At 34.1% G+C, this 24,880-nt stretch overlaps 1 protein-coding gene across 9 annotated transcripts in view; it reads right to left on the bottom strand.

The window, feature by feature from the left end:
* The window catches only part of Thoc2 (THO complex subunit 2), a 110,932-nt gene that overhangs the window by 12,024 nt on the left and 74,028 nt on the right, over positions 1–24,880 (bottom strand). For 8 of the 9 annotated variants that reach the window (XM_021240529.2, XM_087199823.1, XM_087199824.1 and 5 more), the window contains 18 exons: positions 24,568–24,652; positions 23,560–23,653; positions 22,948–23,028; positions 21,199–21,295; positions 18,704–18,821; positions 17,234–17,413; positions 16,134–16,298; positions 12,020–12,295; positions 10,681–10,822; positions 10,125–10,282; positions 8,914–9,042; positions 8,436–8,567; positions 8,164–8,348; positions 7,476–7,657; positions 7,141–7,243; positions 5,911–6,341; positions 5,667–5,725; positions 4,136–4,252 (listed from right to left, as the gene is read on the bottom strand). In XM_021240529.2, the coding sequence (XP_021096188.2) occupies positions 4,136–4,252; positions 5,667–5,725; positions 5,911–6,341; positions 7,141–7,243; positions 7,476–7,657; positions 8,164–8,348; positions 8,436–8,567; positions 8,914–9,042; positions 10,125–10,282; positions 10,681–10,822; positions 12,020–12,295; positions 16,134–16,298; positions 17,234–17,413; positions 18,704–18,821; positions 21,199–21,295; positions 22,948–23,028; positions 23,560–23,653; positions 24,568–24,652 (2,734 nt within the window). The remainder of the gene's footprint in view (positions 1–4,135; positions 4,253–5,666; positions 5,726–5,910; positions 6,342–7,140; positions 7,244–7,475; positions 7,658–8,163; positions 8,349–8,435; positions 8,568–8,913; positions 9,043–10,124; positions 10,283–10,680; positions 10,823–12,019; positions 12,296–16,133; positions 16,299–17,233; positions 17,414–18,703; positions 18,822–21,198; positions 21,296–22,947; positions 23,029–23,559; positions 23,654–24,567; positions 24,653–24,880) is intronic. The other variant, XM_021240532.2, reaches the window with a different exon arrangement.

The raw sequence follows: 24,880 nt of genomic DNA, 5'->3' as shown, positions 1-24,880 counted from the left end.
AATCAGATACCTAACCTTATGGCATTTAGAAAAATGCTATAAGTTAAACTTAGCAATTAAAAGTATTAGGCAACAGAATACTGAATATAAATTTATTGCATAACTATACAATTCCAGATATATCTTAAGAATAAATATAATAGTCAAATATTTTTACATGAAGGAATCCTTTGGTATTCAAAGGAACAAGAAAAAAAAAAGGCCACCATTGTGAGAATTAAACCCTTATTTTTAACACCACCAAACGTTTTCAATTCAGTTGGCTCAGAAATATTGCCATAGCAATGCAGAAGTGCATTATTTAAAATTTCTATGTTTAAAAGTTGATGATCAACTGAAATAGACAAAATGTTTATTAATAATAAAGAGCAAGAGAATGATAAACAATCATAAAGTACTTCTGTAAAAGATACTCTTGCTGAGTAGACATCTAATGATACTTCACGATTTTTCTAATTGTGAGGTTTATCACACCTTACTCATGAAACTGATTAAGACAGAGGCAACAACACATCACTTCAATACTCAAAAAATATTTCTCTAAAGGTAGTAATTTTTACTTTCTCCCAATAAAAGAAAAAGAAGTTTGCACACACATACACATATTCATACACACCTTCTACAAGAATGAAGTTTTTACCTGTGCCTATTTGAATTCTGTGTTGCAAGGAATTGAGCAATTTTCTATGGCTTACTTTTGGCCTTAATCAAATATTTCATTCTTGATGTAAAAAGTAAAAAAGCTCAACAGATACACAATAAGAAATTATTCGTTTAGAAATATACTTAATTCAACTCTTCCTTTCTACTCTTCTAAGAACAGTTATGACCACAATACCTTTTCCACAAAAAAGTATTTTCTCATAGCCTATTGAATGAAATGCATACTCATTAGCTTAGGCACTCCAAGCTCCCCACAATCTTTCCACAATTATATTCTACAGCAATCAGGTGAGTTCCATGCTGTGGCCATATTACATCCTTACTCCTATTCTTTTTAGCAGTTCTCTTTACCAGAATGTTACTCACTTTTAAACTCTTAAAATTCTACTTAGCTTTCAAAGACAGTTCAATAGCCATCAGCACTTCAACAGTCACTCAACCCTACAACTTACTTTCCAGTGACTGACCAACCCCCTCTCCCCACCCTTGAGACAAGGTTTCACTATGTAGTTCAGGTTCCCTTGAACTCACTATGTAGCCCAGGCTGGCCTCGAACTCACGGCGATCCTCCTGCCTCAGCCTCCCGAGTGCTGAGATTACAGGAGTGTGCCACCACACTTGGATTTGTTATTGATTTAGCTCTTTGTGACAGGTATTTCCTATTAATTTCATGTCATTTATTTTTGTCCGTAACAGTACAGTAAGAAACCTAGGGTAATTTTTCTACTTTTGTATACTTCCTAGTACCCTGTGTGCATACTGAATACTCAAAATGGATTCCAAATAAAATTATGGCCAGGGATTTAGCTCAGTGGTGCCACAGCCTGCCTCGCAAGCACAAGGTCCTGAGTTCGATCTCCCATACCCCAAAAAAAACCAAAAAAAAAAAAAAAACCCAAATAAAATTAATGATTTGTTAAACTGATTTGTATACAGCAATGTTAAATTTTGTCCTTGATTTGCTTTTATTCCTGACACTGGGATCATTATGGTCCAAAAAAAGAACTTGACCTATTTTTAAAATACAGGCTTGGTTAGAGGAGCATGCTTTTAACACTTTATCAAATGTATCTGGCTAGGACTGCTAGGTCAAAACACAACTAATCAAAAGTAGAAATATGTCAGGTAAAAATGGATGGATGGTGAACTGAAACAAAAGATTTAGACACTAAAATTTTTCTCTCTTTAATCTCATCTGAAAAATCAAATCCATGCATTAAGTTTTACTATAGAGTAGAAAGTGAAAATAGCATTTGTTTGTGATTTTCAATGCCTGTAAGCCCCTCATTCTGGGAAGCTGAGGCAAGAGGATTACAAATTGGAGCTTAACCTGTGTAATTTAGGGACTTAGAAGACAAAGTCTCAAAATTTTAAAAGGGCTGGATATGTACTCAGAGTGAAGGCCCTGCGTTCAATCTCTAGTACCAAGGAAAAGAGTAAAAAGTAAAATAGCAAATAAAAAAAGAATCCTAGAGGCAAAAGCACAACTAAGAAGTCAAACTTAAAGATGGAAACAGCTTTATATGGACAAGTGACAGGACAACATGAAAAACAGACACTATCTCCTAAATCCTCTAAAAAACAAAAGATACCCACCCCAGAAACAGTGAAGTTATAGACAATCAGTTTTAGAAATCAAAGTCCAGAAAAAATTTTATTCTAAGACATGTGTATGCTATTAAACTTTCTAAACACATAAATTCAATAGTCAACACTGTAGCAAGATCAGCTACCATGCAAACCAGTACTTTGGATGCTTTACTAATGTCCAAATGCTTAAGAGTTCATTTGAAATATTCACTGAATACCTAACCTATTGCCAGGCATCATGCTAAGTTGAAAGTGGTACAAGTCACATAATTTTTAGAAGCATATTTATAGGCCATTTTCAAGATTTTCTGGTTATATGTGGAATAAATCAATTTTAAATGTTCACAAAATTGTAACTAAAAAGTGGGGAAATTCACATGAATCAGTATAATTTTTAAAAATAAGATAAGCACACTAAAGGAGCTAGGAACCACTTTAACTACTGTTGAAATGGGTGCAAAGAACCAAAAAAACCTTAATTTTAATTCACATTTTGGTACAGGTAGTATACTAACAAATGCTCAAGAAGCTTTTCAATCTCTCATTTGTCAAAAAAGACATGTACCATCCTCTCTATTTAACCCCACAGCACTACTATGAGCATGAAACAAGACAGATATATATTATCCCACATTTTATTTTCAAAAGGCTTTCACAAATAAGAAGAATCATCAATGATTAGAAAATCTTATTAATTTTACAGCAGGTTTCAAACTCCTTCAAAGTATCTTTTCGTAAACAAATACAAAACTGTTAATCCATGAATTTAAAATAGCCCGCAAAAGCCACTGGTGGTTAAGACTGACAAGTACAATCTCAAACCAATTATAAAGACCTACTAGTTGCAATACATATTCAGTTTAGCCAATAATACACTTTAACTTTAAAGGAAAGTATCCATTGTATTGCCAATACTCTTTTGATTAATACAGTACATTCTAAAAACAATGCCACCTTTTTAGGGCACAGGAACACTGGCTAATCTAAACTATTAAAAATTAGTGCTTATTTGTCCAGAAACCACAAAAATTTCTTTATAAAAGTATAGTAAAGCAGTCATGTTAAGCAATGTTTCAAAGTTTCATTTGGTCCATCAGTAAAGAATCAAACTTATCAGATATAAGAGGAAGTAGAAAGTCAAAGTAAAGGAGGGTACAAATTTTATAATAAAAACTAGCTTGAACAATAGACAATCCAACTATAATATTGAAATGAATTATGTAATACAATACACAAACTACAAACGTTTTTAGAAGTAGAATACCCAGGAAGGTAGGTTAAGAATTAATACTGACATGGAAACATAACCAGCAATTTGTGCTTACATGTCAAGGGAATGACTATTTTACATTAACTTTACCTCTTGATATTATGCCACAACTATCAAAAAGATACCTCAGCAGAGAAGATAGTATAAAGAACTAAATGAACTGAGATGGACTCAGTTTTTAAAACAGTTATGTGACTGCATCAAAGTACTTTTTTGGTCTTCTGGACTGTAGTTTTAAAAAGTCAGAGAAGTCTGGCTTATTTTGAGAAATTAAAGAAGCCTACTCCCCTAAAACAAACCAGCATCACTCCTTTCTCTAAACTGTAAACTTGTTTCCAAATTTTAAAGCATAGGAGAATGCATAACACAGCAAGCAAAGATAAATTATAGAAGTGTTGCCACATTACACACATTATATAACAATCTCTCTAAAAGGGACCATTGCCATCTTTCTTTAGTTTGTAATAACAATTTTTAATGGTCATTCTAAGTAGAGTACTTTTTCCCACTGACCTAGCTTACTGAATCTACTAGGTTGAGTATATACACTGAATAAAAGTAGCAAAGAACTTTTTGGTTTTCGTAGGCATGATGATTTTAAAAGGCTCAAACCTTTGCTGAAGACTCCTTGAGTTCGATGAGACTGTCCTGTAGAAAATGAATGGAGATGACAGGTGAGCAGGCATAGTTCTCAGAACCCAGAGGAACTTTGGGAAGTATAGCTGTAACCTGGAAATAAACCAGCTACTTCTTGTGAGGATAAATTCGGTGATATCGTTATCAGTATGAATATCAATAACACAAAACAAAACCAAAACCATGTAATGGAATTATAATGTTAAAAAAACATATTATATGTATTCAATGTAAGAAAGAAAAATTTTATTCTGCTAAAACTTTAAACATAAATGTCAATGCCACATTATTCATATAGCTCTGTATTTAAGCTACAACTAATTGAAGAGGCTTAAGCAAACAAAACATTTTTTCTCCACAAAAAGTTTAAAATAGTGGAGGTCACTGTGGAAGAATAACAGACTTATATTTTCTTAATTTTTCTTTAATTGGAAAGTTTCAGATTTTACTTATAACTCTAATATGAATATACATGTTTTATCATAGCTAAAAAACTTAGTGGCATTGTATCACAACAAAAAATATATTCTATAAAAGAATATTCACTTTTTTGGTAAAGTGCTACGACTTGTGAATCTCATCACGCTCACGCACGCGCGCGCACACACACACACAGCATTTTTTAAAAAAAGAAAAAGAAATCAATTACGGTATTCCACCACAGTGTTCTTGATGAAGAATAACTTACAGTTTTAAAAGTTCAACGTACTGCAAATTCAAAGATTCCATGAAATTAGATGACTTTAGAATTAAAATTAAATATGGTGCAAAGAATGGCTACCCTGAGTCTTCAAGAAGGCTACACCCACGATTTTGTGCTGCAGTTGAATGCCTGGGGTTTCTCTTTGCTGGGTGGTAGGATTGGATGCCACATCTGCTTTTATCGTAATGCAAGGTTCAACTTGTTGGGAACCCAATGGGTATAAACAAACCTCCGAGGGAAGATACAACAGAAGCTGCATGCTCACTGAATATACACAACTACAGGAGAACTGATCACCAAGGAGACTTTAAAATGGAACTCCTTTCAAGACTCCTTCTTAGAAGGCACATCGGTATGATGCTCATCAAGAAGCTTGATGAATTCAGAGGTATCTTGCTTATCCTGTATCATCCAGGACGTCTTCAGTGCTATATATTCTTCAATAATTATGCTGAAAAATGGGCTTCATTCTGCTGAAAAGATTCATTTGCTTGTAGCTACCATTGCACTCCAAAAAAGACTGCTTAAAGCAGTGAGGCACTTCTGGGTAAAATTTCTCTTGTACTTTGAAACACTACAAAATTAGTGCTAGGTCCTTGAAGCTTTAACTTTTTTTATAATAAAAATACTCAATAGGAAAAAAATATCAGTCCACCAATATAGAAAAAATTCATTTTCTAATGCAATGTAAAACCTCCAGTGGCTCCAGTGAATACTTGGCACAAGACTTGAAGGAAGTCAGGACACTGGTACTCCAAACAGGTGAGCCTAATACGGACGCTGCCTTCCTCAGGCTATACTAACCTTTACTGTGGAGGAATGTGATGGAGAAGGGTGGGTATCAATTTTGCGACGTTTTTGTTCTGTTAGACAAAAAGAGTTAGAATAAAGTAGGTTTCCAGTCTTTCCAAACACTTTAAGAATGAACTTTTAACACCATCAATTACCCTTTCCCCCAGCAAAATCCCTATAAGTTGCCAAAATACACAACAAATGACTATACATTAAATAATAAAATGTAGACAAATATAAAGAAAGATATACTTGCCCCTTTCAGGTTCTGCAATATCTGATCGGGGAACAGGTGACTTCAAGGACCCAGAAACTGGTGTTTTTTCTCCTCCTTTAACATTTTCCTTTGTTTTCATTTCCTTTGCTATATCTCTTTCTCTCGACGGCTCTTTCTCTCTTTCCCTTTCTTGAGTCGATTTTGCTTCTACGATGGGGACAGCAGTCTTGAATTTCTCATCTTTAGCTTTTTCTTCTTTCTTGAATTTTTCTTTCTCTTTGTCAAACTTAGGTGTTCTTTCCTTGGTCTCTCTTGCTTTTTCATCTTTATTTGGCCGCTCTTCCTTTGGTTTTTCTTTACCATCTTTACCAAGTACCCTGGCTTCTGGACTAGTAGCTGGAGTCTTTTCTTTTTTCTCTTTTTCTTTCTCTTTCCCTTTTTCTTTGTCATTTTCTTTAACAGCTTTGCTACTGCAGAATAAAAACAGAATTTTAAGACAATTATAAAACATAGTCCATGTTTAAAATCATAAAGGATTTCTGATTTCAAACATTCTAGAAGAAAACTAAATGACAACCTTAAAACAAGTAAAAAGGAATAACTTCCTTATCCAGTAAATCATGAATTCATGAATAGCAAATTAAAAGAATGATTAAAAGTCAGGTGTGGTGGCACATGCCTGTGAGCTCACACTTAGGAGGCTAAGGCAGAAGGATTGCCACAAGTTCAAGGCCTGGCTGGGCTACATAGTGATGAGTTCAAGGACAGCCTTAACTATAAAGCTAGACCTTGTGTCAAAACCAAAACAAAGCAAAAAATAATAAATGAATGCATGATTAAAATAATGTCAGGTTCTTTTTGTATACATTCATAACCTTTGAGGATAATAAGGTAACAACCAAAAATATATTCCACAAACCACCCAAGGGTACTACTATCAGAAAATTGATTGTGGACTTTTCTTATGTAAACTAGTCTCAGTCAGATTGCCTAGAGCAAAAGCTCTATCCTAACATGTTTTATTTTAAACTTTACCACTACATTCCCCTGAATATCTCAGCAGGGTAAACAAAGCTGTCATATAAAACACAATTATATAGAACATAATTAGGATAGTAAGTTCAGTATTAAAATAAGGAGCACATACAAAAATCTCAAAGTCCAGCATAAATGACTTTCATACTGCTTAATTACAGCCCCCTTCCATTCAAGGTTAGGGAAATCAATTACATAAGAATTTAGAACTGTGACAAATGTCAGTGTTCCTACCTGTTAGAGCCACTATTTCCATTATTTGAATTTCCTTTAGGTGTGGCACTAGACACTTTATTAACAGCTTTCACACCACACTGAGATCTCTCCCTTGATTTATCTGAAATAAAAGTAAAATTTTCTTTTAACAAGAGTCTACATATAAATAAAGCACAATTTCACAGCAAAATGATTAGAGGATAATTAGAATCAGCAGGCTGATTACTTGTTACATACTCCTACCTAGGAAATAAAAAAGTAACAGGCTAGCAATGTGCTTGACACGTGATACAAAACATTTCACTTTGTTGAAACAAAATGTATTATTTATAAGTTTCTACAAATAAGCATACCATTCTCCTCATTACTGCTCTCATCCGACTTAGATGAACTTCCTGCTGATGATGAAGAAGAAGACCCACTACCAGGCCCATTTTGTAAACTGGCAACAGCATTCCTCGGAGAAGGGTCTTTGTGATGAAACTCATTTTCTGGTATCATGTATGACTTTCTACTTTTCAACTGCCCAGAGTAGCTGAAAGTCGCACAAAGTGTTTAAATATACAAACACAAATCAACAACCACAAACGTGGGGTTTAAATGAATAAAATTAGCAGGTTATTCACTCAGCTACTTGGTTCCAGAGAATAAAAGTTAATTTTTACAAGTTATTAAAGGTCTTTCTAGAGAGCCCTATCTACTTTCATAAAAATAAAAATTTCAAAATAAACTAATCCTTAAAAATTGACTTCTTCCTTTTGCTCTTGAAGAGTTGATAACTCAACTATGATGGTAAAATTATAATTCTTCCAATTCATGACATATTATATATGACTTTTGAATCTATCATCCAGTATAGACCGGAAGTTGATAATCAGAAGTGACAACTCTCACCAGCCTGTGGGAACATGATCGCATAATCTCCCATAATCTCCTGAAGTAAGGCAGAAGATAAACTTCAACACTGTAAAACATTTTAAAGTCTTCAGAATCCTTCTGTCATCTATTCTCATAAATCACATTAAAGTATAATTTTGTTACCCCATAGCCAATGCATATAGATCTGGCCTCTTCTCTTTTTCTTCTTGGCAGATTTTATGCACTCTTCTTTCCAAAGCCTGACCCAAATTCAAAACTTTTGGATACCAAGGAAGTATTTTTGTTAGCACAATCAAGATATTCCTGATGTGAGTATATTCGCCTGTTTCAAGGCAATGAACTGATGCCTACAAAAAATATATTAAGATCCATTATAAAAGTAAAAGCATGAAGAGAAAAAATTAATTACTTTTGAAAAATACAAATTCTTTTACCTTGGTTAGCTTGTAATGCCATTTATGTACAACGTGTCGAAAATTTTCATAATCTAATTGATCAGCTTTATTTCCACCATCAAATCCAGTTGCCCGCAATATGGTAAGGAATCCTGGATAGTTTCCACATTCCTAAGGAAAAAAAAGTTTGTCACTGTTAAAAGTTGTATCCCATAAAATAGCAGAAGGTGAAACTTAAGTAGACTAGATCAATGATTCCATGTAAAAACATCATGTGTAGTTGCACGATAAGTATCTTTCACAGAAAGTTTCAGCTTATTCAACGATACTAACTTGGACAGTTTGAAATAGAACTAAAAAGTTTATCACTTCTTAATAATGCATTAATTATGCTTTTAAACACCATTTTACAACTGAATCTTAAACTTAGCTTTCCTTTTAAAACTGAACAATATAGAGATTACTGGAAATGGTCATTATACAGAGGTAAAATATTAAAGATATTTATTAGCCGTACCTTTTCATATGTGGCTCTATCACTATGCCACCTGGTTACAGTCTCTAACATACAGCAAAGAAATCTCCCATATCGGCTAGCTTCATTTTCAGTACAGCTTGCAACTGTGTAAATTATATCAGAGAAAACCTACCGGGGGAGGGAAATGAAGGTCAAAACCAGTTGAAAATATTAAAAGATTGTGTTGTAAAAAATCATAATAAGGGCCGGGGATTTAGCTCAGTGGTTTCGCTGCCTGCTGCGCAAGCGCAAGGACCCGAGTTCAATCACCGGTACCAAAAAAAAAAAAATCATAATAGTCAAAACTTGCAAAGACTTTTGAAGATTCTGGCTTTTGTGGGGAAATAACACATTTATAAATCAAGCAAAAAATATTGTAAAGAACGCTGATTTATAATGACAAAACTATCATTACTACTACATAATAACTTCTTCATAACAACCACACATATGATTGGGATTGAGGGGGACAGTAAGTAAAGGCAAAGCTGACAGAAACGAGAAATAGGCAGCTGACTATAATGTACATGACATTTCCAAACCATGAAAGGCAGTTATTTTTTTTTTCCATTTAGTTTATTGGTACATTTTAGGTATACAATACAATTACATTCATCATTGGGATCTTGTACCTTTACACGATGTATCTTGGGTTCTTATTTTTTCTCCATTCCCCTGCCCTCCAAAAGGCAGCTAATTTAATACAAGAAAAAGCCAGGTACAAAATCTGTGAACATGGCCACACTAAGAAGCTTCCTTGCTTTTCTGTCTAAAGGTATAAAGTTCTTTGCTGTATTTTGGGGGGTTTTGATTTTGTTTTTTGAGGCGTCAAGGCTAAGACTGGAAAAGAGTTCCACCTATGATGACACAACATGTAAACTCAAATACTGAGTAGCTTAACCTTGAGTGCTTATTACGTGTCAGATATTATTCAAAGTGCTTTTAAATGTAGTGATATGTAGTGACTCATTTAATTCTCAAGACAATCTTATGAAGCAGGTACTGTTATCCCATTTACAGATAAAAAAACACTGAGGCACAGAGAGATTAAATAACTTGCAAAGGATCACATAGCTAGAAAGTAGTAGAGCTAGGATTCAAGTGTAGGCACTTGAGTTCATGTTTTTAATCACACAATACCTCTATGGATAATAATGTTTAGTTATCACAGTGTGAGACTTTTTATAAAGGTTGCAATAAAAAGAACTTACTCGATCATAGCAAAGAAGTGTGGAAAAATTTGGAGTTTTTTGTTGATGTACCAACTCGACAAAACGAGCACAGTAAACAGCATCAATTGCTGAAAAAATACATCGAGGAAATATACACAGCTGTAGAAATTTTGTGATGGTCTCATTTTTGGTAGATTCTAAAAATAAGGGAAGAATATATTAAGTGGTAAACTTCTTTAAGTGCCTCATGATCACTAAACATGACAGCATATTAACTTTAATGTAGAGAATGCTATAAAATCTCAAACTATTTACAGTTTGTAACCAAACAGTCAGGCCTGGGATAAGACTATCATTTTCATTCTGTGGACATTTTTCTATCTACAATTTCCCCAGAAATATGATTTTATTCAGAAAAGCTGAATAAGAAGCTGCCAATATTATAATTAATTTCACCAGCAAACTAAACTAGTTCAAAGAATGGGCTAGTGAACACTGAGTTGAAATATAAACACAATATACTTCAACACCTCCAAATTATAAAGGTTTCCTTTTGTAATTTAGCTGCAGGAATGTAACCATTCCAACAACTTACTTGCTAAAAGCCAGTTGTCCTTTTCTAATTTCAGTCTTTGTAGAACTCTCTGTACGTGTTCCATCTGTTTCTTTTCTTCTTCAAGAAGCTTGTCCTGAAGGGCAGTACAACGTTCCTTCTCTTTTTTCTTTTTATTGGGAGGCTACAAAGTAGAATTTAAACACTTTTCTAACTATATGCACGTTACCTCTCTTCTATTAAAATTTTTAAAAAGATAAATATTGATACCTTATAATTATTTCTACATGAATGTACTCTAGACCTCCATTCAAAACATCAAAAACAGTGTCCTAGTCTTATACCACCGAAACAGGCCACCTTCCAAAACTGATAATAAATTATGAGGCATTCATTGAGTCATTTCTCAAACTTCCCTCTCTCCTTCATTCCTGTACCCCACTTGTTTAAAAGTTTTATGCACTCCCACCATGTCTACCATAATCTATGCTTAGTATCTCATAATGAATAACCCAAAAAAGCCACCTAACCTCTGGTCTCTAGCCTAATGCTAGCCCCCACTATTAAAGAGCAGCCTTCATACTGCTGTCATAAATATTTTTAAGTACCAATTTTTTACTATTATCGCTTCCCTACTCAGATATCCAAACCAGCTCTCAATTTAATCAAGTCTACCTTTCTACCTGACTTTCAGTACCTTATATAATCTGTACCATCTTAACTAATCTGTCACTAAGCCTATTCAGTACAGTAAAAGTAATCACCCTCAATCCCATACTACTTCCTGCCTTTGCTGAAACCCTATAGTGGCCTCCTTATTGACTGCCTATTTTCAAACCTAATCTACCTTCAAGGTCTGCCCAACTCTAGATGCAGCTCTTCAAGAAAGTCTCCTGAAGAGCTCTCCTTCTGGAAACTCCTACTGTTCTTACAATTGGAATCATACAGATCATTTTGACCTACTACATAGTGTTCAGTAAAAAAGCAAATTCAAATGCCTTTTTGGTGGTGGTGGTACTGGGAATTAAACCATGGAGTGTTGATCTACTTTCCTACTCTTTTTAATTTTATTTTGAGATACAGTCTCACTAAGTTGTCCGGGATGTACTCCAACTTTCAATCCTGCCTCAACCTCCTAAGCAGTTGAAATTATAGGCGCACACCTCCGTGCCCTAATGCTTTTTGATTAGTCCTAATTTCTACCTTTTCAATAACCCTTGCTTCACTCTCTGAAAGGTTATCACTTAAACCTAGTTAAGAAAATATTATCCAGACAGAGCATTATAGCTTCAAGGATCCTGAGCTAAAACAATTACAAAGTATAGATATCACTGAATCAATACCATAAAGTTATACTTGAGCTACTAGAACAAAAACCTACCATTTCCTGATTGTCATCAATTGCTTTCATTTGGACTTTAAGTTTATTGACTTCTCGTTCATAGCTGGTATGTGGAACTGCAAGGTCATACATTGTCAGTGACCAGAATGTGGAATAGAATTGAGGGCTGATGTCATCCCAGACTTTGGAAACATGTAAGGAGACCACTGCTTCATGGACTGGAGCCATCACCATCTCACATGATGTAATGTATTTATGAACTTTATGTTGCTGTTTACTTCCCTTTTCTGATTTTTTAAGTTCATCATACTTTGACTGGAAATAAAAAGTAAAAACATATACACATACATACACTTATACAACAAAGTTTATAGCTTTAACTTTTATGGTATAAAAGCCCAAAAGACGAGCATTTCAAAACTGTTACGAGAATTCTAATTTCTTACCAAAAACACTTATTTTTAGAAAAATCATCCCTGGAAGCTATTCTAATTTTTAGTTTCATCTTCTGGCCAGAAGTTTATCATAAGATTTATTTTTAACAAATCTAACCTGATGAGTGAATGGGATATGTTGCCTCTATCCATTGCCCCCTCCATACTCTATTTTACTGCTATATCTGGGATACAGAACCAAGTAGTAGGTCTTAACTTTAGTGAAGTAAAATGGAACTAGTAACAGCTAACCAGGACAAAATGTAGGGTCATTACATGTAGTTCCAACCAGCTATTACAATTTGTCAACTAAGAAGCTGGGTTAACACTTAAGAAAGGTTATGAGAAAATTATTGTAAGACTGCTAAGTAGGGTGACCAACTGCTTGGGTTTGCCAGGGTTTTGGGGGTTTCATAGGATGCAAGAATTTAGTGCTAAAACTGGGAATGCCCAGGCAAACCAAGGCCAGTTGGTTACTCTAATTCAGAGCTAAATAAAATTTTCTATAAATACCTGTGGCATACTGAAGTTTAAAGCCAAGTGAGAACTGATGCTACAGCTTCTTTGGGAGGCCATATTCTTAATTATATGAGAAAAAAAATCTGTTAGCTCAATGGAAGGGACTGCATATTAGTTTAGTGTATGCTAAAAGTGAAAAAGATTACTACAAAGTAAAATTGCTGTTATTGTCTCACATCCTTCAGTCTCCTTAGGATGAAAGAGCTCTCACAGAGAAAACTTCACTTGGGTTATACATTATCCTTCAGGTGACCCTAAAACTAGCTGCTCCTTTATGTCAGAAAAGCATATAAATCAATTTGTTTTACACATGAAACCCAAAACCACATTGTCAGTGGTCAAAGGTTCTACTCAAGTCTTACACTGTAAGGCAAGAGCCTCAGCTCCTTATAATCCAGCTCCCCTCCTTTCCTACTCCCTCTTCCTGTTACTGTTAAGTTTACTGAACTGAAAACATAACAAGTCCTCATTGTTACAGAGTATCTCAAGCAGGACCCAAGACTCTTTCAGTTGTAGTACAAGTCGGAAGATTTATCTATTATTGCCATGTTAGAGTAAACTAATAGCTACTGAGATTACACAAATGACAAAGCTACAAAAAACAGTTATGAGACATTGAATCTCAATTACATCAGAGATCTGAGAAAATAGCAACTGGAGTAACAAAAGTTTTTAAATTTAGAAAGTAGATTTTAATGAAGGTAACTAATATGAATCTGGATGAGCAGTGTAACATCTCCTTCGGAAAAAATTTAGAATCAAACAGGGGAAAGCCTCTTTCAGACCTGTGTCTCCCGATGAGTCACAACAATTAAAAGTGAAAATTAAGTTTTAAGTATGACAGGATTATCTGAAAGCTCCAGTCTCCCCAGTCTTCTGATTCTAAATGTGTGACTTCTAACACGAGGCCCGCTCTGAGTCCCTACCTAGTTAGAAAAATAGTCTTGATCAGAAAAGATAGCTATACTTTACGTTTACTTAGGTTAACTATTTCTTTTTTCTTTTTTTTTGGTACCAGGGATCGAACTCGGCTCCTTGCGCTTGCACAGCAGGTGGCGAAACCACTGAGCTAAATTCCCAGCCACTTAGGTTAACTATTTCTTTATCTAAAGTTAACTAGTACTTCAAACTCACATCTTCAGTCAAATGAAAAATCAAACCATTTACAACATCTCAAGTAACTTGGGAAACTAAATGTATAGAACAGAACTGACCTCCAGTTACTGGTGTACTCATGACTGCTGCTCAAAAAGCTTTTGTTGGCTTAGAATCTGAGCAATGTTTGGTGAATTATTCCCAAGACAGCCTTGCGGCAGCCAGTTTATGAAGGGGACCTAGCAGTCCTCTAACACTCATGCATTTTTCCTCTCTCATCAAAGATCTTCAAGAGAGGATTTCACCTAAGAAACAAAAGCAAGTATCCCCAGGGCAGCTTAAGTGTCTATCTAGTGCTCCCTAGGTTGCTGAGAAACTCCTTTTTGAGAGAGGGATATGTGGCCTATTAGGTAAAGACTTGTTTCTGCTTGGACTATATGGCTACTTCTATATACTTCTGTTTTCCTCCTCGATCCTGAGAAGGAAATGTCATTTCTTCTATTAGATTTTGTATTTCTTAAAAGACAAACAGTATTTTACCCAGGGTAGAAAAAAAGATAGCTATTGGTATGAATGACCTGCTTGTGACTGGGAATAGTTCAGGCAACAGGTGTTCCTGCTTGCTAGGGTTCATTACTACTGATTAGTGTGTTCAATTCCCAGTATAGCACAGGACAAGTCAGAATTCCTAATATGAAACAATTCTCCCACTCAGCCCTTTAAGAAATGAGGTCCCTTTAAAAAAAAAAGAAATGAGGTCCCTTATAGAGATTAATCTACTGTAGAAAGAATGTACATAAAGACAGCATGCAATTCTCCAGATGGAGAGATTCTAAAGGGAAAAAAGATGTCTGACCTCACTCCCTTATCCCTGTTCCTCCTCTACAGTGCAAAAGAGCATAATGCTAATAAAGTGGTAATTAAGTCAAGTAACATTGAGTTAGATGTTAGAGAGAAGTGGGATGGTGAATCTTTTAGAGCTTTCAATGATAACAAATAGCTCACTGCAGCACGTGTGCCATACATTCATCACCACTGGACTATAGCAATTGATATATGTAAACACTTAACAGCAAATGGCTAATTACATTATCAGTTGCAACTCAAATTTCTTAACACCTTTTTGTACACTACTAGTGGGAATAAAGAAGGAATCCTGATTTAAGAAAAAAGACCAAAGCCTTCTCCAAAATCTGAAATGAAAATGCTCTGATGTACAGACTTAAAAACAACAAATAAACAGAAGGGATAGAATCCAAGCCTACAGAAAAATGAATATGCTGGGGCTCCATGAACTGGCCATGGTGCCAAGGGGAAAGAAAAAGTAAATTCCCTTTAAAAGTCACTGCTTTGCAAGGGAACAGTCCAGGGAGGGCTATCCATTCTCCTCCCACATCCTTAGTTGAATTTCAATATAGTCACTATTGGAATGTCATGCTTTGGAAGTTTCCAGTTTACTTTGGGAGAAAGTAAGTGGAGAAAACACAAGAACCATGAACCTAGCCTTCCTACAAGTTATACAACAAAGAAGGCAAGAATCTTTAGGAGGCTGGGGTATTCCTACATGCCCCTTTTCTAGGAGTTATGGGTAAGAGCAATCAATCATCTGACAGGAATATTCTCACTGAGGAAACAGGACTGTCTCTAGTCAACATGAACTCTTCCCAGAGTGACATACCCCAATTTCACAAGTATCAGAAATCATATAGTGTTTGTTAATAACAACAACCAAAAAATAAAACAAAGAACACAAATTCCCAGGTACTCTTCAACTTAGTGAATTAGAATTTTAGGCGACAGGATTCTGAGTTAAGATGCTTACCTGGTGATTCTCATCTACAATAATATTTGAAAACTACAGCTCTAAAGAATCCATAAGACAACAACCTGGACAACAGGTGCGGCAGTAACAGTAAAATTATAAAACCGGTAAGACCTAAAAAGGACATTTTCATTGTACACTATTCAGATATCAATATTAACAAAAGGGTAACTCTCTAAGACATAATCTATATTTAGGTCAAACTAAAATGCATTTAAAAATCAAATAATTGAGAAATAATTCAGAATCTTTCAAGAATGGCAACAAAGATAATTGTACTTACCGAAATGTGGTGTGCATACATTGGCCTAGACAGAAAAAATGCTGCATCATGGGGTGTGTGAAATTCATTACAGAGCACATCAATGGAAGGCACTCGCTTTATATAATCTTCTGTGCTTAGATTTGATGCTAAAAACCCACCAAACTGTACCAGGGTATCATGACACTAAATTTTAAAAATAAAACCAAAAACACAGATACGTTAACCATTTTCCAAAACCAACATCAATATTTTTCAAAATATTAAGGTATATTATTTTAGCAATTTTTTTAAACTTTTGAATCGAAATTGTATTGTGGCAATAGGGATGGAACTAGAGGACATGATGTTAAGTGAAATAAGCCAAGCACAGAAAGTCAATTACTGCATGTTTCCACTCATATGTGGAAGCTAAAAAGTTGATTTCATCAAAATAGAGTAGAAAAGTGGTCACAAGAGACTAGAAGGGTTGGAGCTGGGTGATGGAGGTTCAATCATAGGTACAGAAATATAGTTACATAGGAGGAATAATTTTTAATATTGCACAGCATACAGTAGGGTGACTATAGCTTAGAATCATTTGTCATACATTTTACAAAGAACTGGAAACAAGGATATCAAACGTTCCCAACATAAACAAGTGATAAACGGTTAAGAAGACGGAAATGCTAATTACCAATATGATCATTAATTATTGTATACATGTATCGAATTATCACTCTACATCCCATAAATACATACAATTATTCTACATCAATTAAAAAATTTAAAAACTAAAATCCCAATTTCACATATTTATATTAGCCAAGTATATATTTTACCACTGTCAGAACAAAGAGAATCCAAATTTTTCAACTAGAAAGAACTTTAGAGACCATCTAAAAATATAATCACATAATCATATTACAAAGAAAGATGCCAAGGCCTTGATAGTTTAGCTAACCCATACTATAATTTGCACAGAGATAGAAGCCCTATTTCTAGAATTCCTATTTGACATCAGTATTGTTGTATACTCATATGATGTGCAAAAATTACACTTTTCAAATTATATCACATTCTCTATCTCTCTTTATCAGTACTGAAACATCTACATGAACACAAAAGCTACTTTAACTTACCTGGTCATAGAGTTTTCCCACAAGTTTCAAATGTTTCTCTCCACCTTCCTGAAAGATTACCCCATTCCTCTGCTGAGCCATAAGTAAGCAGAGAGGAAGAGCAAGATCATGGTCCAACAGTGCATCCTTTAATCTCTGAGAGGATTTTTTAGTGTTTCTGATCTGGCCAAAATAACCACCCTGCATAAGTGAAGATACAAATTCACTGGTGTATAACACATAGCCCATGCCTTTTTTTTTTTTTTTTTTTTGGTACCAGGGATCAAACTCAGGACCTTGTGCTTGCGAGGCAGGCGACAGAACCACTGAGCTAAATCTCTGTCCCCCCTTTTTTGAAAAAGACAGGAAAGCTGAGTTGTAATAAAATATTCCTGCATTATACATTCCTTCCCCTTTTGCACAAATTTATTTTAATGACAATATCATTGATTATATGCTCTGGCTTAAAGGTAATTGTCAATTGTGTTTAGACTTTTGCATATTTTCCCTTCCCCTCTTGCAGTCCTTTATAAAGGATTACTTTTTATTCAGTAGATTCAATAAAGTAACTATGTTAAGATTTATACCAGCAGGACATCAAGGACCACAGAAAATTTCTTTTTAATACAAATATATTACTTATTGTTGTTTATATTTTGTTTCCCTTTAAAAAAAAAGTTTACAGTAATTAGTATATCTCAATTTCTAAAAAGAGGTAGGGAAATGAGAGAAGAGGATATACATGACTTTGACTTTGGCTTTATGTACAGTACTTATAAATTGCTTGTTTTCTACATTATGACCATGCATGAAACAGGATTCCTTTTCTCTGTAGAAGATAGGTTTCAAGACTAATAACAAATGCTTGAAATTACAGATGGTATGAAACTCCATGCATAAAATATTTTCCCTATACATACATATCTAATATAAAGCTTAATTTATAAATCTGGTACAGTGATTATCAACAATAAAGTAGAAAAACCACAATATGTAACAAAAGTTACATAAATGTGGTCTCTCTCTAAATATCTTATTGTACTATACTCACCCTTAAGATGTGAGATGATACAATGTACATATATGTGATAATGACATCAAGGACATAGGTACTGTGATTCTCCACTAAGTTACTCAAGTAAGGAGTACACGAGTACAGCTACTGTGAGATAGTCAACCTGATGAACAATCTGACAACCAAGATGGCTACTAAGTGATTAATGGGCACGTTGTATGTACAGTACAAATATGCTAAAGAGATAACTGACATCCAGGAGAGAAAGGGTTGGGAAGGCACAAGATTTCATCATGCCACTCAGATCAGATCTCAAATTAAAACTTATAAATTGTTTCTAGATTTTCCTATTTAATATTTTCAAACCATTGCTGATGGGGGTAACTGAAACCTTGAAAAGCAAAATCATGGGTAAAGGAGTACCAGTGTACATTTTGGATTTAAATAAGTCAATAAAGAAAAATAGTAGCCCCCACCTCAGCTTTCAACTGCTCACCACCTGTCATAGCCTCTAGTTGTTCCATTGTCATCTCCTCTGTAATTTCTATTCCTGCCATTTTTTGCACCACTTCTTTCAATATAAGCAGGTCAAAACTATTCAAAAAAATAAGAAATCTACAGTTAAAATTTCATATATAAAAGTTACAATACATTGTAATTAGTATACTTAGAATTCATAATGATTTGTATATAATATAGGTAGAGTAATGTGATTTTTAAGGAAAAACTGCATTCCTAGAACTATATTGAAAAGTATATCATGTGTATGTTTAATTTTTACTTGGAAGTTATTTCAAACTTACAAATAGAAAACAAAGAACACTCATAAACCCTTTATCCCAATTTTACAATTTTTAACATTTTTACTGTTTGCTTTATCATTTACATTTTCTCTTCCTCCCTCCCATCTCTCTCCATACACACACATTTTTAAAAAAATGATTTGAAGGCAAATTATTTAAATCACGGCCTTTTAACCCCTAAAATTCCTAAGAGTGCTGTTCTCTTACACAATCACAGCAGTTATCAATTTTAGTAAACCCATCACTCATATTGTATTTTTATCAACTGTCCCAACCACGTCCTTCATAGAATCTTCTCCAATATGGGATGACAAATATATTTTTGATGATATAAAGCTATCTCTCTAAAGAATCCAACTATTAAAAACGAATACATTTATAGAATGGCCATACACACTTAGAAAAGAGAAAGAAGGAAAAACTGGTAACTAAACCTGATGGTTGGCCAGTCCTAAGTACATTTTAGTAATGTGTCAACAGGTATGCATTTTAAGTCTCAAAATTTAGGCCTGTCAATGGAAATAACACCTTGTGACTTCTAAGATTTTCTAAGTTTTTCCAAAGGAAAAGCATGACATAACAGGATATAAGTTAGGAGGCAATGGAAGTTTTCTAATATTCTTGTCAAAAGTATTTGTTTTCTCAACTTGCCTTGTTTTCTCTACAGTTTTTTAAAACATGATAGCCCTGACACAAATTAATATATAAGTATCAACAAAATATTTTTAATTTTTCTTTAAAGAAACTTTAATTACATGGTCACAAAAATATATTCACACTACAGAAAAGTTGTAAATCTGAAAATAATATGTCCTACTAGACTACAGACAGAGAAAAGTAAAATACATAGGAATTGGTGACAAGTGAGCATATCATAAATGATGTACTGACAAAATCCCGAGACTACACATTTTTAAAAATTTTCCCCAAAGGGCAAATAAGAATGTGTCAGTAATTACTTGAATATTTGTTTAGAACACCAGACAGATTGTAATTTTTGTTCATTTGCCTTCTACCAAGAAGCTTCCAGAAACAATTTCCAATTCTTTGATTCCAGTTAATCTACTGGTGAACTTTAATACATAAGGAATGATTAAAAAATACAGTAAATAATTTTTCTAAAATTACAGTAAAGGTCACACTGCCAAAAACAATGGGATAAGTGTGTTTCAAGCAAGGGGGAATATTTTGAGGGGACTGTTGCAATGTGTCTTTTACAGTAATAATTTTTTAATTTAAGTCTTCACTGTATTTTCTGAGCATACCTCATTGATCAAATGTTGATGGCAATTTCTGTCAAATAAAAACACTACAGTGTATCTTCATATACCTTATTCACTACACCTGGCATCATGAGACTTCTAGCCCCTCCCCAAGGTCAAAATGACAATGAAAGGTAAATATTTTGAAATAATTCTGAATATGAAGGGAGTCTTGACAGCACACTCACAAATGAAAGAGGATCTCCAGAACTGCTTCAGAAATTGGCAAGAATGATAGGATAAGTGTATTCAAAGCAGGGGGAGTATGTTGAGGGGGATTCATGGCAATGTGTCTTTCACTGCAGTAATTTTTTCAAAATTTAAACACTCAACTATAGTTTTTGATCACACTACACATACATTAATTCAAATTCTAAGCTGATATTGGCCCAGGATATAATAAATTTCCGTACTTATAAAGAGAATATTGTCCAAAAGGCAAGTAAGCCTTACATATCTCTAAAGTTCAAATTCAAAATTATGCTTCAAAAATACTATATACTCCCTTAAAATAAACATGTTCCCTCCAGATATTCATGTAGAAAAGGTCCATTACTGTCCAGTAGCATAATCAATACTTTAAAATTTTTTGCTACAAAAAGATATACAGTATACCACTGTTAACAACTCAAAAGCCAAAGTAAGTAAAAGGCAGTCAAAGTAAGTGTCTTTAGTGAGTTGTATATATAGCCAAACATTATTTACTTGTAAAAAAAAAAAAAAAAGGTATCCCTTTATGTACTAAGTTATAACTTCCTTAATTAAACAATTCCATATAAATAAGTAAGCGATTATTCTACTTGATACTATAGCAGTCTTTCGGGATTACAGCAATTTCAATATTTTGAAACCATTAGAAGTACTCTATTTAATTTCATTTATATGTAATTTGTTATGATTGATTACCTTTTGCCTGCCTTTAGTTGATTGGCCACATACTGCAGAAGACCCGCAAGATCAATTGGATATTTACGAAAAACTGCACCACAGAAACTAGCCAAACCTATATGAAGTTAAAGAATAGTAAGAATCAAAATAGTTCATAAAACAGAAAGCATGTAAGAGTCATTTCTTCAATTAACTTCTAAAACAAAATGTGGTAGGTATAACTGTACTGCTGATGCCACTAAAGGAAGTTTTATAATAAAAATAGCTAAGATTTATTGAGCACGCATATGTCAAAGTACTATACCAAGCACTTTATGTTGACTTTCTCATTTAACCCTTGCAACAATCATCTTAGGTTTGTATGACTACTGATGAGGCAAATTCAGGATAGTAACTGGGCATGGTTATACATGCCTGTAATCCCAGCACTTAAGGCTGAGGCAGGATTGCCTGGGCTGCATAGTGAGTTCAAGGCCAGCTTGGAATGCACAGTGAAACTCTGTATCAAAAAGCACACACACACACCCCCCCCTCCGCCACAATGGATAATGGATATATAACTTCCTTGTGGACACGTACCACAAAGTAGGACAGTGGTTTAAACCTATGCAACCTATTAGGATACAACAAAATCTTCAGATCACTTTGTAAATTTAAACAAGAACCCTGCGTCTGAGTCAAAAAAATTTCTTTTTATCTCAAAAAATGCTACTAATTGTAGAGGGCCAAAGAAACAGGTAAATATTGCCAGACAAAGAAACAGTGAGATGGAAACCAAAATCCAGACAAAAGGAGGAGATTCTAGTAATCTGCAGGTTATTCAACAATTGTTTACTAAGCACATAAATGATATGAGACAAAGCATAGGTCCTGCCCTTAAGGATCTTATGGACTAGTGAGGGATACAGAAAAATAAACTTCAATGCCTACTATGAATAAAAGGCTCAATAGGAGTATAAAAGAAGAGCACCTAATTCAGACTTGCAGGTAGGAACATAAACAAAGAAAACTTTCTGAACAAAATGACTCCTATGCTGAAATTGAATAAATAAACAGAAGGTGAACTAGGGAAGATGAACAGCCATGAAAGAGGATCCAAGTAGAGGGAATAACATGCAAAAGGTCTATAGAATGTTCAAGAAGTTCAGTATTAATGGAAGCTAGACAACTACAGAGGGGGGAAAAATGAGGCTACAACAATAAGGGCCTGATTTAAAAAGAAATTAATTTACACAACAACTTAAATATTTCAAACTTTACAGGACAATAAAGAACTATTGAAAGATTTCAAAAGTAAAATAACAGGTTGAAAGAAATAGAATTGGTATGTAGAAGTCAAAGGTACAAGAAATAAAAAAGAAGTGTTTAAACTTTTTGGTTAACAGTCAAATTTTTGTTCTTTTAATGATAATCAGAATCACGGGATTGAAGGAGAAGTGTGGTTAGTTCCCTTAAGATCAACTCCTCTAAAATAACAGTAGTCAAAGAGAAGGTGATTTTTATCTCCCCAACAATCTCCAAATTTTATCATAGTCAAGAATGATCTCAAAAAAAAAAAAGGTCTCGTGTTATAAAATGTAGTAAGGACTATATGAATCTCTTTACACAGCCAAGAACTTTGAGACTCTGTAGAACAAGGTGAGAGTGGCTAGATACTCTTAAAGACCTCTTGAAAATAAGCTCTTAAAAGTATCTAAATATAGGTAATAAAATATAGTAGCTAGCACCAACAGTAATTTCATCTTTCAGAAAAATAAAAATACATACTCTGAAGCCAGCTGGAGATAGTTGTGTCATCATGTTTCATTCTCTCCTTTTCTGGATTAGCTAAAGCTTCAATGATACAATCTTTCATATGTTAAGAAAATATTTTGTCACTACATCTCTAACAAAGATCCTTAAACAAAAGAAATGTTGTATCTTGGGAAAATACAAAATTCTTTCTTTCTTTTTTTTTTTTTTTTTTGGTACCGGGGATCAAACTCAGGTCCTTGCACTTATGCAGCAGGCGGCGAAACCACTGAGCTAAACCCCCGGCCCGGAAATACAAAATTCTTTGCTTCAAGTTATTATAAAGTATTGAAAAACACACTCATTGTAGTACTAGCTCTTCTTTAGTCTCTTTTCCAACTTTCAGAAAAGCACACAGAATCCATATATATCAAGAACTTTGGTAAAGCCAACATCTCTCCCTTTATACAACACAAAAGTATTCATGCATGTATATATGCATTCAAGTTCTCTTTCAAATTCTTTACTGACCGAATTTCAGATCAGCCACCTGAATCTACCGGAGATGGTTACTTAGAAAATAAATATCATTCATCATTAAAATCTATGAAATATAAAATCTATGTTCTGCTTCACTTGAAAGGATACAGGCCAAGACATCATAATTCAATGAAGTGAGGTATTTCAATGAATCTACTACAGGTGTTATTAAGTTATCATACTTCTGTATTTGTGACAGGATCTGAAAGACAGCAACAAAGAACAGATGGTATTAACTAAATCAAAAAAGTTTCTACTATGCCAAGTAAATAATAATTATAGTTTTTCAAAAAGAAAAAATTATACTTATAATTAAAGTGGTTTCCTATAATTTCATATTTATATAAAACTTATTACTCTATCATTGCCTTCGAGAATATTTTCTTAGGCTACATTTTCAAATTAGTAAATAATTTGAGAGGCTTTAACTTTGGATTTTGTAAAGATAGGTTAATCTCAAATGTCTTTCAGAATTTTTCTAAAAAATGAAATAAAGAGCCTTGTATGGTAGTGCATGTTTGTAATCTCAGTAGTCTGGGAACCTGAGGCGTGAGGATCACAAAGTTTGAGCTCAGGCTAGGCAACTTAGTGACTTAGCAAGACCTTGTGTCAAAGTAAAAAATAAAAAGGGCCAAGGATGTATCTCAGTGCAAAGGCCCTCGGTTCAACCCCTAGTACAGTATTGCAAAAAAAAAATTTAAAAATAAAAAAGGTTACATCTGAATCACAGTGAAATGCTATTCAAATGTTTCTAAAAACTACAAATCAACAAATGCTTCTGGAAATCAAAATACGATAAACAAGACAGCAGTGTTTATATTGTCATGTGTATTAGAAAAATTAATCAATGTATTAAATATTGTGTAGTAACTTTGTTTTGGTACCAGGAATCAAACTCAGGGCCTTGTGCTTGCCAGGCAGGCACTGTGTCACTGAGCTATATCCCTGGCCCTGTGTAGTAACTTTTGTGTTTACCAGAACCTGACATTTCACTTTCCCCCCTAAAACTACCAAATATTTAAAACACTACATCATTCTTTTTCCACTTGTGCTGATTTAAAGGCAACCAAACAAATAAACAAAATCCCTTAAAACAATATTAATCTCAAAACATACATAATCAAACAAAATTGTTGGATTGCTGTGGCTCAACTTCCCAATTTGTCTTCCTGAAGGTTTCACATTTTCCTTGGTTAGCCTCCTACAAGGGGAGAGAAAGGTGGCAGGGATCATCTTAAGTAACATCATTCATAATGCTGAAAGCTTTGGAACATCATGGTAGAAAACTAATTCTTTCCTGAATATCCAAAATGGATCAATGTAAACAACTATCTTCATCATACACTGTATTCTATTGCAGTGACTGGAACATTTTGGTTAGGAATGCTCCCAGAGGATACTGAAATTTTATATTAAATGTTTAACATTT

The sequence above is a fragment of the Heterocephalus glaber genome, unplaced genomic scaffold, assembly GCF_053883595.1.
Source record: "Heterocephalus glaber isolate CG9 unplaced genomic scaffold, H.glaber_assembly_v1.0 deba00001729, whole genome shotgun sequence".
NCBI classification, from domain to species: domain Eukaryota; kingdom Metazoa; phylum Chordata; class Mammalia; order Rodentia; family Bathyergidae; genus Heterocephalus; species Heterocephalus glaber.
The sequence above is the reverse complement of the archived record's forward strand: the minus strand, read 5'-3'. Positions and strand labels throughout refer to the sequence as shown.